This window comes from Bufo bufo, chromosome 7, assembly GCF_905171765.1.
Source record: "Bufo bufo chromosome 7, aBufBuf1.1, whole genome shotgun sequence".
In the NCBI taxonomy this organism is placed as follows: Eukaryota; Metazoa; Chordata; class Amphibia; order Anura; family Bufonidae; genus Bufo; species Bufo bufo.
In genome coordinates this window covers 60,233,287-60,253,405 of record NC_053395.1, presented here as the reverse complement: position 1 = coordinate 60,253,405, position 20,119 = coordinate 60,233,287, and the positions used below count along the sequence as shown (strand labels likewise).

At 45.0% G+C, this 20,119-nt stretch overlaps 1 protein-coding gene across 1 annotated transcript in view; it reads right to left on the bottom strand.

The window, feature by feature from the left end:
• Nucleotides 1-19,593, bottom strand: part of LOC121008752 (bifunctional apoptosis regulator-like) — a 76,023-nt gene extending 56,430 nt beyond the window's left edge. Inside the window, exons 1-5 of the mRNA XM_040441447.1 lie at nt 19,340-19,593; nt 9,678-9,858; nt 8,429-8,598; nt 6,321-6,465; nt 5,504-5,674 (exon numbers count right to left, since the gene is read on the bottom strand). Coding sequence (XP_040297381.1) covers nt 5,504-5,674; nt 6,321-6,465; nt 8,429-8,598; nt 9,678-9,858; nt 19,340-19,593 — 921 coding nt within the window. The remainder of the gene's footprint in view (nt 1-5,503; nt 5,675-6,320; nt 6,466-8,428; nt 8,599-9,677; nt 9,859-19,339) is intronic.
• Between the last annotated feature and the right edge of the window lie 526 nt (nt 19,594-20,119).

Here is a 20,119-nt window from a genome sequence, read left to right as displayed (position 1 = left end):
TGGGGAGCCTAAAGTCACTCTCCCTGATAGATTTTCAGGGGGTGTGGATGACTTTATCCGCTTTAGAGAATCATGCAAGCTGTATTTTCGGCTGTGGCCGTCTTCATCAGGTGATAAGAGTCAGAGAGTAGGGATAATCATATCCCTGCTTAAAGGGGACGCACAGTCCTGGGCCTTTTCTCTGCCGACTGGTTCTCTGGCCCACCGGTCAATGGATGAATTTTTTAAAGCCTTGGGATTAATTTATGATGACCCAGATCGGGTCTCGATGGCAGAATCTAAGTTGCGTAATTTATTACAAGGAGAACATACTGCAGAGGCGTACTGCGTTGAGTTTCGGAGATGGGCTACAAAGTCTGAGTGGAATGACTCCGCGCTACGTAGTCAGTTTTGTCAGGGGCTGTCTGAGAGATTGAAAGATGCCCTCGTTTTTCATGAGTATCTGGATACGTTGGAGAATGCTATGTCTCTAGCAGTACGTTTAGATAGACGCATTAGAGAGAGGTGTAAGGTTCCTTCCGCGCGAGGGATCCCTTCTGTGAGTTGTTTCGTCTCACCGATTCCCCAGAGTAAAATTACATGTAATTCTGGGGTAGGGGAGGAACCCATGCAGCTGGGTCAGGTGTCTTTCCGTTCTGGTAATAGGAACTTTAGGAGGTTGCATAAACTATGTTAGTACTGTGGAGAAAGTGGTCATTTTGTTTATGCTTGTCCTTTTGTTAAACCGCAAGTTGATGATAAAGAACCACAAAAAGGTATATATAAAGAAAACAAAAAAAACATCCCTGACTCTTGGTAGTGTGAATGGGGTGTCGGAGCAAGCAGGTATGCATTCTCTCTGCAATACTCGTTTTCTCCTTCCAGCTATGGTGGCGCTAGACTCAGGAGAATTTCATTTTGAAGTATTCATTGACTGTGGTGCTGGGGTAAACCTTATTGATTTTGTTTTCCTTCAAAATCTGGGCTTAAGTACTTGCACTTTAGAAAGAGAGATTCCGGTGTTTGCAATTGATTCTTCCCCTCTTTCTCAAAGGAGTCTCACTCATATTGCTCATGGTATTCAGTTAAGGGTGGGTGATTCACATGTTGAGATCATTTCTTGTTTTGTCATGAAGTACTTGCCCGCTCCTATGGTCTTAGGTTTACCGTGGTTGATAAAACATAACCCAATTATAGATTGGCAGGCAAGGCAGATCATTGGTTGGAGTGAATTTTGTTCGGACAATAGTCTTAGTGCATTTATCTCAGGGTTGTCTACTATGGTTCTACCTCAGTATCTCTCAGATTTTGCAGATGTCTTTTCGGAGGGTGGGGCTCAGGAGTTGCCTCCTCATCGTGAATTTGATTGTCCGGTTAATCTCATCCCAGGGGCTAAGTTGCCAAAGTCTCGGCAGAGGTCATGCGGAAGCATATTGCCGAGAGTTTGGCAAGCAGTCTCCGGTCGCAGTTGGTTTATTCTTTGTAAAGAAAAAGGATGAATTGCTTAGACCTTGTTTGGATTTCCAGGAATTCAACCTTATTATGGTCCGTGATCCATATCCCCTTCCTTTGATTTCTGACCTTTTTGATCAAATTGTTGGAGCCAAGGTGTTCTCCAAGTTAGATTTAAGATGGGCCTACAATCTGATCAGAATCAAGGAGGGGGATGAGTGGAAAACGGCCTTCAACGCGCACGAGGGTCATTTTGAGAATCTGGTTATGCCTTTTGGGTTAACTAACGTGCTAGCGGTGTTTCAGCGATTTGTCAATGACATTTTCCATCCTTTTGTGGGAAGGTTCATTGTAATTTACTTGGATGACATACTAATTTACTCTCCTGATCTGAAGACCCATCAGGATCACGTGAGACAGGTTTTGCCGATCATTGCCGATCATTCGGGAGAATAAATTATATGCTAAATTGGAGAAATGTGTGTTTTCTGTTCAAGAGCTTCCGTTTCTGGGATATCTGCTTTCTGACTCTGGTTTTCGTATGGACCCCGAAAAGGTCCGGGTGGTTCTGGAATGGGACCGACCGGAGAATCAGAAAGCTTTGAAGCGGTTTTTGGGGTTTACCAATTATTATAGAAAATTTATCTTGAACTACTCTACCATTGTAAAACCTTTGACCGATAGGTGTCATGCCCTGTTAAGGTTATGTGCGAAGGTCTGCGAGGTTAGCAGCACGTGTGTAGTTTTTTGTTTTGGGTTTAGAGTTGAGCTGTATCCGCCTGCCTTCAGGTGCACTGGGTGGGGTCGCTTGTATGAGATTAAATTCCGCCCCTTCCCAGTGTCCTGTGCAGGTTATAGCTTCTATCTTGCTCAGAGGAAGAAAGGAAGGATTTGCTGTTTCTGCTCAGTAACAAGATACGCTGGTTTTGTTTTCTTTTTGTTTTCTGTCTAGGCTGTTAGAGAGACGCCTGCCCCCTCCAGGTCCTGAGGAAGCAGGCTGTCTCTTTTCCCCTTTCACCATCTTAGGGATTTTAGGGAATCTTCAGCCTTAGGCACGGGGGCACAGAAGTATAGGGAGAGCTGGTAGGGATTAGTCAGGAGGTGACCTTTATCCCCAGCTTCTGGCCTAGACGCTTGTTTTTAGGTTTTCTGTGTGTTTATTGTATCTTGTATCCTACCCACCGTGACACCTGTGTGGCATTCTTCAACATAGGTGTCTGGAAATTAATAAAATCTTTGGCAATATTTAGCTTCCGGACATATTTGTGAATGTCAAGAAATGTCTCAAACTTATTTAACCCCTTGGTGGGTGCAAACTTAAGACCCTTTCCTAACACCTTAATTTCTGATTCAGTGAGGACGTGCTTACTTAAATAACAAAAATCCAAGGGGACTTACCTTTATGGGGATCGAACTGGTGAAGGCGAATTGGAGGGGGGAGACGCTGTGGCCAAGATTGATCGGAAGAAGGTAAAGTGGATTTATGATCTTGACACAATCCAGCCCTGTGGGTTAAATGTGGAGTTTGACCTGAAACCTTGTCTGACCGGCTAGAGGAGTGTGTCCCTATATTGAAAATAGAATATACTATTCTTATTGTTTTTTTTCGGTGGATTAAGGCTGTTATTGGCTGGTGCAAAACCATGTGACTAACTACGGTTTTGATGACATGATGAAATGGATTTATGAATGGGTCTACGGTAGTAACATAGAACGAGTGCGAATCGTGAATATATGAATACATATTAAGTTTGGGAGAAGGATGTGTGAGTTTACCTTGAGGTTTAAATCCCCTTGATGATTTTTTTCAGTAATATATTAAAAAAATAAAGGGGGTTTAAGATATATCGATCGTTTTGCATCATCATTGGTGGAGAAATAGTCATGTGGCAAGTTGTGTGGTGGAGTGATTTTATGAATGAAGCTACGTTTGATGCAGATAAAAATGGGAATATAACCAATAAGAGCGTAAAATATTAACATTATAGGTTAAGTCCTTTGGATTTCATTTGATTGTTTGTTATTTTAAAAAGAAAATGTATGTTTTTAATGAATTTGAGCAGCATTGTGACCCACTGTAACTAAGGAGGAGTTTAAGGGTGGATATTTAAACACAAGTGTTGATGATTGAGGTCAATGCCCCTGACGAAACCTAAGGCGAAACCTGGGTTGGGCGTGCAAAAGGCTGCTGCTTTTTATCTGTGAATTGCTTATACCTTTTATGGAATTTGTGAGTATAATAAATACTTGTTTTATACAAATTGGAGACAGTGCTTCACTATTGTAGCGAAATCCTCATAGGATTACTATCGGGAAAGAGGACCTTGATGTACTCGCTTCTATAGCGCTTGTTTGAAGTGTCTGCATATTACTGTGCGCCTGTGAGTATAATATCAGGTGTGCTTACAATCGACAGTAGCAGTACTTCACTATTAGTGTGATTTTGGTATCCCATAGGAGTCAGTGGAGGAAGAGCGATTCCTGTGGAGACTAATGTTTTACCCATACGTGCAGAAGTGGATACTCTGATTGGAGTGGTTATCTGAAATACGCGCGGTCTACTAAAATGCATTGATAATGCCACCTTCCTGATGCCACACATCTGATACCAAGTGCTCCTTCTTTCACCCACCATCTTCAGCTGGTACTAGTATTGCCACCCACCTCCCCACTATGTCACCTTGCCACTCTGTGGTCTCCTAATGCTGCTGCCACCTCCACACTATGTCACCTTGCCACTCTGTGGTCTCCTGATGCTGCCACCTCCACACTATGTCACCTTGCCACTATGTGGTCTCCTGATGCTGCTGCTACCTCAACACTATGTCACCTTGCCACTCTGTGGCCTCCTCCTGATGCTGCTGCTCCCGCCACCTTCACACTATGTCATTGTGCCACTCTGTGACCTCCTGATCCTGCTTCCACCTCCACACTGTCGTTGTGCCACTCTGTGGCCTCCTGATGCTGTTGCCACCTCCACACTGTCATTGTGCCACCCTGTCATAGGGCCACTCTTTGGACTTCTCAAGCTGTTCCCACCCTCCCCACTTCATGACTGGGCCACCATTTTGCCTTTCGGCCTGGCTGACATCATCATTTATTTGACCCTTCTTCTGATCTGTCAGACAGAAGGAAAAATGAGACGCACAACGGATCCTGTCTATGTAACAGCTGTAAGGCCTGCATGACATGGTCCATATTTTGCATCAGAGTTAGCTTATGATTTGGTAGCCAAAAGCAGCAGTGGGTACAAAACACAGAAGACATGCAAATATTCCATTGACGTGTCATCTCTGTTTTGGATCCACTTCTTTTTTTCTTTTTTTTTTGGGCTTTAGGAATACTGATTGATTACTGACCAAATGCTGACTGAGTGAAGGCGTATGCATCACAGACAGGATCCGTTTTTTGGGGGTTATTGTTCTGATGGATCAGAGGAAGGGCAAAATAATCTGAGACGTCAACACAAACTTACGGCTGACACCCTCTCCACTCTGTCAGGAGGGCTCTACTTGTATAAGCGTTTAATAGAACAGGTTCTGTAGACATCTATGTGGAATCAGCTGCCGACAGTGTAAAAGGAGTGCGCTTCTTTTTGACGCTAACATTGACCTGTAAGGCTGAGTTCACACTTGAGTTATTTGGTCAGTTTTGGCCACGTAACTGCCCAAATAAGTGAATTGTGCAGTGATTCTAAGAGCAACACCTCTCATCTGCATGTCATACTGACTCAAAGTATTGTTTCACTACCACATCAGACTCCCTATGCATGTAACTGCAAGGCACAGTGTTCTACATCACTATAAAGGCTCTCTGCAGCCAGGAAATAGATATTTTTTAACGCGATTTGCCACAAATAAATTCAGATCAAATCTTTTTGGGAAATTCGGTGAACCGGCTGAATCAAATTTTTAAAAAATTCGCTCATCTCTACTCAATAGCATAGAATACAACACTGGCATCTAAAAGTGTCTAGACAAAGAGTGGCGTTACTGAAACCAATAAGAAAACTGAGTATAGTAAATAAGGTAAACAAAATCTTTAAGAAGGTGTTAAAAATCTGTGAACTTACTATGAATTTGGTTATATGGTCTTCTTCATCCCCCTCCTGCAGAGGACATGCGGAGTGGATGAACGGTAAAAAGGTCTCTGTATAATCAAACAAATACATGTATAACATGCTGAGCCGTGGCAATGAATCCAGGGTATACAACAGGATATAGGATTTTCCGGAGTTTACCGCCTAAGAGAGTAGAAAGAAGAAAGTTTATATTTACCAGAAGCCCCTAAACAAGCATTCACTTTCCAGTAAATATATATATGAAACAAAATAAAAGATGCAATGTGATGCTGCAGGGGTAATGGCTGCCCCCCCCCCCCCCTCCTCCCCCAGCTACAAAAGCTGATTTCAGTTTCATGCATTAATGGTTTCCTCAGATTCCCCTGGATTAAGAGTGGGAAAACTATTTTTTAAAGTATATCAGGACCTCTTCCTTTCATCTACATCCTCTCCCATCCCTTGGTAGGACATGATGGACATATGATATTTTTCAACCATATGAAAAGTTCTAAGAAAAGTTCTTTGGTTAGGGACCTTGCCATGTGAACCCTACCAGACACTGAATGTTGATGAGCATGCAGTTCTGCTGCAGTCAATAGCAAATGCTGTAGAAAAACTTGTGGCACCTTCATGCTAGTGATCATGTAGCCCCACAGCGATGACATTTTCTGGCAAGTTTCAGTGACAGGCACGTAAATAAATCTTACTGTGGTCCAGGAACCATTTGTCTTATACCAATCACAGAACACAACAGGCAACATCATCACATATAGGTGAAGAACCTTCACTTGTACCAATGTAACCATATGACAGTGGACAAATGCTTTACCCTATATTCCCACAAATTCTGAGGTGGCTTCACCCCAAGCGTCTTCACTTTCTCCAGCTCCGTGATGATGGCTTTCCGGTGACTGGTGTTCTCTATACTGTATGGCTCTTTTGAAAACTCATCCTCAGCCAGTACCAGCAGTAGCCTGTTCATAGAAGTAGACGTCAGCAGTTCATAAAAGCTAAAAAAAAAATAGCTCTCAAAAAGTTATAGCAATGATAACACAAGTGCACAAATGTAGTGTTCCTTATCCAGGTAAAACATCTTTTCTTCTTCTGTCATTGTAGTTGTTGTGGAAATTTTATTAGGATGTGTATTTAATATATTGTGTATTGTCATCATGTCTCTCAGTGTCAGGGTAAACCATTGGAGTGGATATCTTCCCGTGTATGTCCTGTCACAGCTGCTGGGCGCAGAGGTCTCCGTCGGCGAATGGTCCATGTGCTAAGCACTGGGCTGTGGGCCGGGGGAGACTGATGTGTTTAGCAGAGCAGTGTTTTGTTGGCTGATGTATGGACGCCGGCTAGGGCCCCCGCGCAAGACGCAGATTTATTGGTTTGGCGTGGATGCATTTGTTAAGAGAACAATATATGAAAGGAACGTGCGTTTGTTGTCTCTAGTGCGCCTGATCAGCCGCTGGAGATAATGACGTTGTCCTGTAAATAAACATGCATGAGGATCATAGTAATTTTATCTGGCATTGATCACTGAGCAAGGCTGGATAAAATTAGCTCCAGTGGTAATGGTAGGTTATAGTATACATGTTTGTTAGCTGGCTAGGTTATTCCTATGTCATCACTTCCTGTATGTCATCACTTCCTGTATGTCATCACTTCCTGTATCCTTGTCTTGGGCCAGCCCCTTTTACACCTTTTGTGAGTAAATAAAAGAGACAGACTGGGCAGGAGGAGGAGGAGTTGCTCAGGAGAATTCAAGCAAGATGGTAACACCTGTGTCTGTCTCTGACTGTGGTTGAGGGAAGAGAGATTTACCTATTTCTTTACACAAAGTTTGATGCGAGCAGATTACAACTATTAATATTTCTACAACATAGTAAATAGCAGGATGACAAGACAAGTGTGACAGATGTAAATGATCAGATCAGTTGGCTTCATGGGCGTAACTACCACAATGGCAGACCATGCGACTGCTATGAGACCAGAGCAAGAGGGGGCTCAGTTGGGATCATCCTCTCTTCTGCTGGACGTGAAAACTTGGTCAGGATTTCAGCCTCTAAAGGAACAACTTTTAGCAAATGAGGCAGTGGAAAAAATGGCCCATGTGTCATTGAAAGGGGTTTAGGCAGAAACCCTTCTGTCCGGTGTGGGGGGCTGGTTTTATCCTTGCTATGGGGTCCCTACTTCTCTATGTACGCCACTGGTTGGCATGACCGCGTTTAAGCGTATGTTCACACAGTGGAATGTTCAAGGGCCAAAATCCAATTGGAAATCCATGAGATAGCTCACATGCTTCTGGATTTTTCCATAGTGGCCTTGAAATGTGAGATACCTTGATAAATACAGTAACTTCAGTTGCTGCAGAAACCGAAGTGAGTGGCCGCATGTGGATTAAAAACATTGACTGGACCTGAATCTGTGTGCGGATTCGCTCCAAACTGTAAATCTGCAGCAAATTTTTCAGATGTAAATATCCACTGTGTGTACAAAACCTAAGGGTACGGCCAGCAATGCACATGGTCATTTTTCTGCATGCAGTTTTGGAAGCCAAAACCAGGAGCAGATCATAAAAGGAGAGAAAGTATAAAGGACAGATATGACTTCTTTTTTTAATTCACTGCTGGTTTTGACGTACAAAATTCCATGCAGAAACCTGAGTGTACGGCAGTAGCCTTAGAGAGTCTGTCACTAGATCTGAAGGAAAATAATCCAACAGTTGCAATAGCACTGCCAATGCATAGAACCACAAAATAGCGGGCCCTGTATGCTAAATTACTGTTAGCCACGCCAATGAATGGAGGATGGATAATTAACAAGCAGCATGCACTTGCTTTTGTAAGAGCATCTAAGAGATGAGCACCAAGATACTAGACACTTGCCATATTGCTAGTAGATGCATTAATTTCCAATAATCTATACCAATATTCTCACCTTCCATTTACCCTGACAGATAAAAATCTGTCTTGGTAATCAGACGTCCATGGACCCAACTGCTCAAGCCAAAGGACTACCTCTTCAGGGGTCCATTTAGACACTGGTTTGTGGGCCAAGAGGTCATGTTCACATGCTTGAGTGATCCGATAACACACCAGTAACACAACCTGGGAAACAATCCATTACAAACCATTAATAGAAAACAGAATAACTCTTCCTTTTCAAGACTGGATTGGTTTTGATTCATAAAATGTGGCGCCGCAATATTCCTTCTATATGGCACATTGGGTTTATAGTGTTGTACGCATAAGAGACAACCCCTTTGAAAAAGCTAGTGACTGAGCAGCACTCTGGAAAGTGCAATACTACATAGTGTCCATTCTAATGAGCTTTCATGTATATTATGACTCTGTGTCCACCAGGATAGGAGCCAGTCTTACAGAGCGTTTCTCTATTCTGGTTCATAAAGAGAAGTGATAACATAGTCCTCTTCATTACTGTGTAGGCACATGAACAGATGGTGTTCTGCCTCCAGAAGGAGGAGATTCATTTCAATTCACGTCTATTTCATTTCTAGTTCATTCTGCTGCACTTTCTGTATTCCTGTAGTTATTAGTTAGGTAACAGCACCATCTAGCGGTGGTAAAAATATATTGCAACTTAGAAATTGTGGGTAGTGCAAGGGATTCTGGGAAGGAGAAGCTCAGTTTCCAGTCTACATACAGACTACAGGACATCAGCAGAGCTGTTCTATGCAGTTCTTCTTAAACTCCACCATCTTTGTGCAAGTATATCTGTTGAGTGACATCTACCTTTGTTTCAGGGACAGTATGTTATGCAGAGCTGTTCTAGTAGTTGAAGTGTCACTGAGGGAGTTATTTATGTTAGCTAGCCATGTAGGCAACCATTTTGGCCATTCTATGTATAGGCAACCATTTTGGCCATTTTGCTCAGTGTTATGCAAATGTTATAATACATGCTGTTCTATGCTTTCTGCTGATACATGTTATGCCTTATACAAGCCATTTGTATTCTTATAGTTTTGCCACAATTGATCAATCACATCAAATACTCCTGTTTTGCCAATGAAAAAGTTAGACTACAAAACACAGTCCTCTTATTTGGAAGACAGGAATGGTTTATGCTGAATGTCAGACTGCACATTGTGTGAACGTGTATGAAGACATAAGAGATGGAATGTATGTATAGACATTACAAATGACTGTTATACAGGAGGGTCACTTACTGTTACTCCTTTTAATACAGCCAGCACCCCTGAGAAGTCACCTCTGCCCCAGGAAGACAACCGACTCTGGAAGATCCCATACTTATTGAAGGCCTGCAAGGCTCTGGTAATATCAACTTTCTGCTTAAGGTCCTCATATTTTTCTTTTATGGTATCAGGAAACAGTTTTTCAATGATGTTCCTGAAAAACAAAATATCAACCAAGAGGTCGTTACAAGAGTCACAAAGAAATCGTAACATTATGCATTACTGCGGTCACTAAATAATCTGGTATTAGCAGGGGGTTAAGGGCCACACTGGGAGGAGAGTAGCTGGTGGGGGGGGAAGGCTGTTAAAAGGGAGGACAAAAGGCAGGAAAGGGGCCATTTTAGTGGGCACAGTTAAGGGATCATTCATTCTCCCCATTATTTAAAATACAAAACAAAAAAAAAAAAGCTACAGTGTGCTGTGTGTCCCAGAGCCTACTCACCATGTCCGAAGTGGAGGCGATGCTGGCGCAGCTCTAGGAGGCTGCGGAACAGAGAGGTCCAGGATGGCTGCAGGCTCAGGTCCAGGGATTGCTGGCGGGGTCGGTTGGTGCTGCTGCTGCTGAAGTGCCCCCAGGAAAACGGCCGCTGAGGTTCAGGCCTCCGGCGCACCTAAGCCCAGAGGTGACCCCAAGGGTCTGCCACAGAGTGAGGAGACCCTCCATGGATCCTCCGGTTCGTGCTGCTGTGGGGCAGGTTAGTTCCAGGCAGGCACAAGCAAGGAGGAATCCGGCAGCATGGCGGACCTCTGGGCAGTGGTTCTGATGCCCAGCAAGGGGGAGAGCAGCAGGAGTAAAGTGGCCAAGATGGAGGTTCAGCATCTGCCGCACAGGGCTGGCTCACTGTCTTCTGGAGCTTTGTGGAACTGTGCGCCCAGGCTACAACAGGAGAAGACATCTCTGCAGAGGAGTTCCTGAGGATCCTAGGACATGGGGGCGACTGCACGCAACACCCTCAAGCTCATGTTCCAGCTGGCGGAGTCACAGCATCTGCGCAGCCAGGTGAGTCGCAAGGGGGTAACCCTTTGGAGGTAGCAAAGGGGACCTCTGGGTTGGGCTGACCCCGGGGGCGGCGGCTGGTTAGGGTTAAAGGAGCTTTGGGCTGGGTTACGGGAATTGGTGCGGGGTTTGGTGGCACCTGGATTGACGGTGGGGGTTGCCATTGGCGGCGTGGGGTGTCTAAGGGGAGCTCCGGTCAGGGGGGGACGACAGCGAGCGGCGGTAGTAGTGGTGGCGGGACTGGAGGGACATCAGCCGAGTCGGGGGGGATAAGGAAGGGGGTAAAGACGGTGATAAGGAGGGGGATGTGCCTCGTTTGGATGACACAGCAAAGGATGAGGTGTATATTTGCTTTGAAGGGCGCCTAGTCCCTTTAGAGCATTTTTAGTTGGATAGGGAACGGAAAGAGGATAAGAAAAAGGAGGATGAAGATAAGTGGTGTTATTGTCTGATTCCGTGTACGTTCTCAAATTTGTTGCAGGCCTTTGTGATCCTGGCCAATGTTATAGGGGAAAAGGCGCCAGAGAATTGTTCTGCGCTTTTTTGCTATTTAGACACTATTGGGGAAGCGTATCGGGTTTATGGGGGGCTTGCTTGGTTGCGTTATGACGGACAGTTTCGTCAGTGCAAGGCGGTGCGTCCTAGTATCAGGTGGGACCACAAGGATATAGCGCTGTGGTTGCGGGTGACGGCTCCAGTTAGGGCAGGTCAGTCCTTTAACGGGAGGGCCAGGTGTTCAGGACAGTCGGAGGGCTCGGTGGCGGTTCAGAAGGGTTTGTGCTTCCTCTTTAATGAGGGCACATGCAATATCCAATATGTCCATTATGGGGACAAGTGCAAGTTTAAGCACGAGTGCTCATCTTGCGGGGGGAATCATGGTCTGGCACTATCCAATCAGTGCCGACCATGGCAGACTCTGCATGGACAGAGAAAGCTGAGAAGGGGGATGTTCATACTAGGGCTGAAACAATTACTCGATTTAATCAAGTAATTCAACACAATGAAATTCTCGATGCAAATTTTTTGCATCAAGGATTCGTTTGTGTCATGTGACCACAGAACGGGAGTTAAGCGCACTATGACCCGACGCTGTGTGACGTCAGTGCAGCGCGCAGAGAAGAAGATGGAGGAGCTGTGGAACGGCGCCCCTACAGGAAAGGTAATTACTGTCACTGGGGACATGGCTAGGAGGGGGAGATGGTGGCATTGGGGAGCAGTTGGTGGCGCAAGCTGGTGGCACTGGGGGGCATTTGGTGGCACTGTAGGGCATTTGGTGGCGCAAGCGAGTGGCACTGGGGGCAAGGTGGTGGCACTGGGGATCAGGTGGTGGCACCTGGGGGGCAAACTGGTGGCACCTGGGGGGCAAGCTGGTGGCACTGGGGGGCAAGCTGGTGGCACTGGGGGGCAGTTGGGGTGCAAGCTGGTGGCACTGGGGGGCATTTGGTGGCACTGTAGGGCATTTGGTGGTGCAAGCGAGTGGCACTGGGGGCAAGGTGGTGGCACCTGGGGGGCAAACTGGTGGCACCTGGGGGGCAAGCTGGTGGCACTGGGGGGCAAGCTGGTGTCACTTGGGGGCAGTTGGGGTGCAAGGTGGTAGCACTGGGGGCAAGCTGGTGGCACTGGGCGGCAAGGTGGTGGCACTGGAGGGGCAAGGTGGTGGCAAGCTGGTGGTACTGGGGGGGCAAGCTGGTGGTACTGGGGGGGAAAGCTGGTGGCACTGGGGGGGCAAGCTGGTGGCACTGGGGGGTAGTTGGGGGCGCAAGCTGGTGGCACTTGGGGGCAAGCTTTTTGCACTGAGGGGGCAGCTGATGGCACTGAGGGGGCAGCTGATGGCACGGGGTGAGGAAGAGCTGAAGGCACGGGGGGAACGGAGCTGATGGTACTGGGGGGAACTGATGCACTTGGGCTGATCGCACAGGGGGGAAGGGTGTTGGGGACTGATGAGTTTTTATAAAGGAAAACAGTCTATTAATTCATCTTTTCTTATTAGATTACTTGATTAATCGTAAAAAATAATCGATAGAATACTCGATTTCTAAAATAATCGTTAACTGCAGCCCTAGTTCATACACAGTTGTCAATTTGTTCATAATTTTCCAAAATGAATAACAGAGAACAGAATTGCTGTGTCACAGGAAAATTATTTTAAAAGAAAACATGTCAGGACAGATAACCTTTTGAAAAAAAATAATCCGGCCAAAACTGATCTCTTTCTCGTCAGGAGAGGATGCTGGTGATGTCCGTAAGACTAGGTCTTCATTAATTTCCAAACAATCAGCTGTTTTGATAGTATGAAGGTACAGTCACACATACATTTCTCATGCACCCATTGCTAATGTCTGCCATTGGTGATGTCATAGTCAAATGTGACCTGGGCATCTGAGAGCTGAAAACCTGGAAGAACTGTGCATCTTGGCCTGAATTGGCTCCCCCGAGCGGCTATTTGGGAGTCATTCATTTGTTGAGAAAGAGCTCAGCCTGCTGGAGACTCAGGCCTTTCACAGGTATATTCCAATCCAATGTAGGCCTGCAGGTGGCAGCACTAAATTGGAATATACAGAATTTTATATTTTGCAATATATTAAATCCTATTGCTAAATAGATTTGGCAGTCTGACGATTGCATGTTGTTAGGCCCTTATGGGGCATCCCTAGTGTCACCCGTGATTTTGGGGGGCATTATAGGAGTTGGATAACCCCTGTAAAGGAGTTATCTCGGAATGTATATTGATGACCTATCTTCTGGATAGGTGAGCACCTCCATTTTGTGCCTATCTCTATGCGCTCTATCACAAAGGATATTATTTGATATTGCGGTCTGTCTCGTTTTTTATGTAACTCAACATATTTAGACTGGAGATTGTTGTGGAAATTTTATTAGGATGTGTTTCTAATATATTGTGTATTGTCATCATGTTTCCCAGTGTCAGGGTAAACCATTGGAGTGGATATCTTCCTGTGTATGTCCTGTCACAGCACTGGGCTGTGGGCCGGGGGAGACTGATGTGTTCAGCAGAGCAGTGTTTTGTTGGCTGATGTATGGACGCCGGCTAGGGCCCCCGCGCAAGACGCAGATTTATTGGCTTGGCGTGGATGCATTTGTTAAGAGAACAATATATGAAAGGAACGTGCGTTTGTTGTCTCTAGTGCGCCTGATCAGCCGCTGGAGATAATGACGTTGTCCTGTAAATAAACATGCATGAGGATCATAGTAACTTTATCTGGCATTGATCACTGAGCAAGGCTGGATAAAGTTAACTCCAGTGGTTATGGGAGGTTATAGTATACATATGTTTGTTAGCTGGCTATGTTATCCTAAATGATGGTGTCTTGTCTTCCTATGTCATCACTTCCTGTATGTCATCACTTCCTGTATGTCATCACTTCCTGCATCCTTGTTACATGAAGTAAGGGGTCGGGTGATGGGCCAGCCCCTTTTCTATTGTTACACCTTTTGTGAGTAAACAATAAAAGTGAACAGACTGGGCGGGAGCAGGGGAGTTGCTCAGCAGAACTGAACATGAAAACACCTTTGTCTGACTGTGGTTGAGAGATTTACCTTTCCTTACATAAAGTCTGATGCGAGCGGATTTCTACTAATAATATTTCTATAACAAGATGGCGAGCTAGAAGGATCCAACAGATTTTTTTCTCTGCACAGCAGGTAAAATGGGAGAGAAATGTAAACTGTAGTTTTGTCTGCTGCGTCAGAGAAAATTTCTATTTGTTAAATGAACGTTTTCGCTCTATTTGTGTAAGGACGAGGTAGGTGTTTTTCCGTTGTGTAGTTCTTGGTGGATCTGAGTTGATTGTACAGAGATTATATGGTGAGATTGTGATGTGTTTGCTGAGCAGTACAGAGTATTGTGTTTTTGTTGTAACTTCGTAACATTTATATTACTGTGATTTTGTAAGAGGGCCGCCGTGTGTCGGTGAGAGCCCTTTTCCTCACGCTGCTACTCCTTTTCCTGAGGCCTAACTAGGGTGAACGGAGTCCGTGTGTCGGTGCCAGAAATCCTAGGGCGAACGAAGGGGAATAGCACAGTCCAGGCGTGTGTTGCGGGACACTGTATGACAGCCAAGCAGTACATCAAATCCATTTATGGAGGAGGAGTTGTTAAGCCCCTCAAAGATTGGCACCAAGGGACTGGTGTGTCGCGGGACGGTCCAGGCGTGTGTCGCGGGACACTGTAGGTGGACGCACCTACTTTTAGAAGAATCGAGCATGTGTTTAGGGAAATTTAGGGAACAGAAGGGTACCACTTCTGACTATAGGACAGCCAAGCAGTACATGAAATCCATCTATGGAGGAGGAGTTGTTAAGCCCCTCAAAGATTGGCACCAAGGGACTGTAGGTTCAGAGAGGACCATCCCCAAAGAAGGGACCTTTGAGGTCTGGATTGGGAAAAAGTTTGTCCGTAAATTCCCCACTAGACTCCAAAGCCATGGTTCCCTCCAGAAAGCAGAACTGTGGCCGCACGAATCCATTGATCTCCAGCAACAGGGCATTAAAAAGTCCCAGACAGTGCGAACTAACACTGTCATGTGCTCCCGTCCGGCTAAGACTGCAGAGTCCAAGAGAAGCACTTTTCTCTTTCTCTTTCTCTATCTCTCATCCCTTCCTCATCTCTCCATCTAACCTTGAGACGATGCACCATGTTGAATCCAGCTTCTCTTCATCCTGGTTTTAAGGACGATGAGAAGGGGGGAAAGTGGTGTAGAAAACAACGATCTTCAAACTTTTTGCTAACCATTCTAACCTTTCAACTGTCAATCAATTTCTAACCTAGTAAGGAATTACGTTGAGTACCATCACGACTGCCTTTTCTGTGATGGTACTTGCGTCAGATTTTTGCAAAGAAGGTTAAAATCACAGCCGATCCATGGCCTGAATGTTCCGCTGTAACCCTTTATTCCATCAGGTATGCCCCCAGGCAGCCCCACGGGTTGTCACCCGATGTCCACCACCGGGTTTGGGAGTCTCTCCCGGACCCAGACTCAAGCTGATGACGCCAACCTCTCTGAAGTTCGAGGGACGAGACAACTGGAACCCCACCAGTCACTGCGAGAAGCTGCTCAACTATGTCAAAGAATGAAGAGTATCACTTTTCTTTATTTGTTTAGTTTAATGTTTAGGAAGGGAAACGCACATCAAACTAGCCAGGGCCACAAGGAGACATTTGTTGATAGCACTGGTTTTACATTCCTAGAGGGTAATATCAGCTATAGGTTTAATAATAGCCCTGGCTCCTGCTCCTCGCTTGTTAGTCCTGTATGGGTGTCCAGGCAGCCAGGCGACCCATAGATGTGGTAAAGGTCATAAGTTTGTGGGATCCTCCAGTTGTGAGGAAGGTATAATGGTCAACCTTACTAATGAAACCCCCGATCTCTTTAATAACACCCATAGACCAGATTATATCTGCTGGGAAAAAGGGTGTGACGTTCAGACTCAGGGAGCGATCCATTAGTCTATTCAGTTATTACTGGAGAGCCGTTACTATCAGAAGTTCTTGTGTGGAGTTGACGGGTCCGTACTATTTCCTATGCGGGTTAGCCGCTTATAAGGTAATTCCCCCTAATGCCAGAGGTTCATGTGTCCTGGTGAAGCTTGTCCCTGTATCTTATGTTGCAGCCGATTGGGAGAAACTGATGGTGTGGAAGGAGGTAAGAAGGGTAGGGAGAGCTGGAAGGGAGTTGTTTTCTGGCTGGACAGGATGGGGAGTTGGACTTATGAAGCGATTGAACAATTTCTTATCCATAGTGGATGAGATGTTCAAGGAAACCGTTGAGGCAGTGAGAGAGATCATTGAGAAACGTCAGTAGAGCGTCCAAAGGAGGGTTTCTGTGAATTAGATGATGGTTATGCCTGGCTAGCAGACACCATTGACAAGGGTCAGGTCCATACTGACAGGAGCAGGGCAGAGGCTGAGCTATGACTAATGAGGGTTGCTATCCTTTTTAAAGCTTTGGGAGGTCTTAAGGCTCACTGGTTTTCCATTGGTTCCGGGCGAAAGGAAATAGGACATGTACTCGTGTTTTTTTGTTTCCATTCCTTCTATACGCCGGAGTGAGATGTTCCTGATGTCTAATCGACTGAGTTACCGAGGCCTGAACAGACAAGATGCCCGGAAGACCAAACCATGGACCAGATGCAGAGGATTCCAAACCAGCCGGCGACCATCGCGAAACACCACCTCCTGAGTCAGCTCCCGAAGAAAAGAATCTCAGAGTCAAGATTTGTTTTAAGCTACGTGTCAAGATTGACTTTCTGTTTTCCATCATCTGTTCTGTTTTATGGATTCAGGACTTTTCGTAGATAAGACTGTTTTTTTCAAAGAAGAAGATCGAGATTCGTAGAGGGACACTGGGGAGCATATGACAAAGAGGAGGGACTGTTGTGGAAATTTTATTAGGATGTGTTTCTAATATATTGTGTATTGTCATCATGTCTCTCAGTGTCAGGGTAAACCATTGGAGTGGATATCTTCCTGTGTATGTCCTGTCACAGCACTGGGCTGTGGGCCGGGGAAGACTGATGTGTTCAGCAGAGCAGTGTTTTGTTGGCTGATGTATGGACGCCGGCTAGGGCCCCCGCGCAAGACGCAGATTTATTGGCTTGGCGTGGATGCATTTGTTAAGAGAACAATATATGAAAGGAACGTGCGTTTGTTGTCTCTAGTGCGCCTGATCAGCCGCTGGAGATAATGACGCTGTCCTGTAAATAAACATGCATGAGGATCATAGTAACTTTATCTGGCATTAATCACTGAGCAAGGCTGGATAAATTTAACTCCAGTGGTTATAGGAGGTTATAATATAGGATATGGGAGGTTATAGTATACATGTATTTTTTAGCTAACTATGTTATTCTAAATGATGGTGTCTTGTCTTCCTATGTCATCACTTCCTGTATATCATCACTTCCTGCATTCTTGTTACATGAAGTAAGTGGTCGGGTGATGGGCCAGCCCCTTTTCTATTGTTACACCTTTTGTGAGTAAACAATAAAAGTGAACAGACTGGGCAGAAGCAGGGGAGTTGCTTAGCAGAACTGAACATGAAAACACCTTTGTCTGACTGTGGTTGAGAGATTTACCTTTGGTTGATGCGAGCGGATTTCTACTATTAATATTTCTATAACAAGATGAATCACTAACCCATGCTCTGTGAACTGTACAGAGGTTATTGTGCAGGGAGGGGTAGTTGAAAAGCTGTGACCATCAACTATTGTGAATGTTGGGTCCTGTGTTATCTACATAGAGATATCTTTCATTATAATCCTGCTTGTGATGATAATGAGATGGCCACTGAGAAGTGATCTGCACAAAACAGGGATAGTCAGTATTGTGAGGCTCAGTGATCAGAGCGAAAAGATTTCAGAGGTTTATTTTTATACAGACAATGACAAGGAATACTATCAAAGTTATAAAAAATATATTAACTAATAAAATTGTAAGTAATTTACTGATGATACACTGTCTTCAGGTGGATGCTCTCTCTACATATTAACATTTGGTCAGATGCTGAGTTTCTTGCAGAGTGTATTTATATCAATATACAATCCTGTTTGTCCTACAAAACCCATTGATACATTGAACAGCTCAGCAGTACTAGGGATAACAAGTTAAGACGCCCTACACACATGGGCATTAATTGACCAATCGTAGTCATTTGGACCTGCACATCGCAGTGTGAACTGTAGGCATTATTGCAAGAATACAGTCACCAGCCAGAGATTCTAGAGAGAGAGACTTTAGCAAGATAGTGTATAAAGTGGGCCAAAAGCCATACATTGCTATCTGTGGAAGGAGTTGCACTATGTACAGATGAGACTGTATTTCCTTGTTGTTGGATATACTACAACTCCCATTTTTCACTACAGTAAGGGCAGGCATTTATTCTGTTTAAAGCTGGGCTGGTTTACTGACTCGTACATCACCATACGCTGGCCATTGCATACTCTACACACCCTGCTTTGCATCCATACAAACACTTAACATCAAGGACACCCCAATCTACCATCCTGCAGGAACCCCAGCAACCAGGAGCATCCTGAGAAACAAAGGGTGTGCCCTCCTCTCACTGCATCAGCCCTAGGGAGCAACCACTGTGACACATCCTATAGTCAGAGCCACTACCATTCCCACCCTCCGCTCTGGCTCCTCAAGGGCTTTCTGCCTATCCACAGGATAGGTGATAAGTATCTGATATGTGTGGGGATCCAATAGATAGGCCCCCACCGATCACAAGAACAGGGTCTTTAAGTCCTCAGAATGAATGGATCAATTGTGGTGCATGTGAAAATAGCCGTATCCGACAGTCCCATAGAGAATAAATGGAGTGGCAGTGCATGTAGATCATTTCTCCATTCACTCTGGGACGCTGTCTTGTGAACATGGGGGTCCCTGTGAGTGAATGCCTACTGATAAAATATTTACCGTCTATCCCTTTAGTAGGCAATAAGTTGTCATAGAGGAACAACCCTTTAATTGATATGAAAGAGGAGAAATTACCATCGCATTCAGTTGATGAGCCACTTAGCCTGTAGGACAGATGAAGAATATATCATCTTTGCCTCAAACAATATTACCATTAAAATACGTATATCAGAATTACGTTTAGCCCCCACCTCTACTTACCTAAGAAGTATGTTCACTTTGGGAAACTCTTCGCACTTGTCACAACATAGGGGACACTCGGTCTTCTTAGAAGACAACCACCACTGGGCGAGACAATGTCTGCAGAAGCTGTGACCACATTTCAGGGTGGTGGGGTTCACCAATATATCATGGCAACAACTGCAGGAAAATTCACTAGCAGATATGTTTCGGTCTATTCTCATTTCCGAGCTCCTCTCACAGTCGTCAATGTCTAACTTGACGTCGTCCTCCATGGCTGCCATGCTCAGGCTGTCAAACATGGAATGCGGGTCTCCAAAACGACGTGTCATTATAAGTCCTGCAAAACAGCAGACATGAATTGTCATAACTATGATTGGGAACATTTCTTCACTAATTTATGTATTTAGTGTAAGAGGAAAAAAAAGGTACAGTTTTCCAATAGCCATGGTTTGTCAAACCCTGCATTACCTATTGTAACTGAAGAGAAACATTAGGCCGCTACATGCACACTATAAGCAACAGTGAAAAAAATGCACTGTCAGTTTTTCATGGCCATTTTTCAACCATTTGTGCATCCATTTTCTGACCATCTGTCAGTTTTTAATGGCCGTTTTGCATCTGTTTTTTATGGCTGTTTGAGCGTGAGCTACTGAAAAGGAGGACATCCCTGCGTCCATTCAGGCCCTGCGGTGGACAGAGGACAGGGAGTCAGAAAACAGGGCTGTCCGGCCTAACAGAGGACAGGGAGTCAGAAAACAGGGCTGTCCGGCCTAAAAGCAGCCACCCTACACGTGGCGT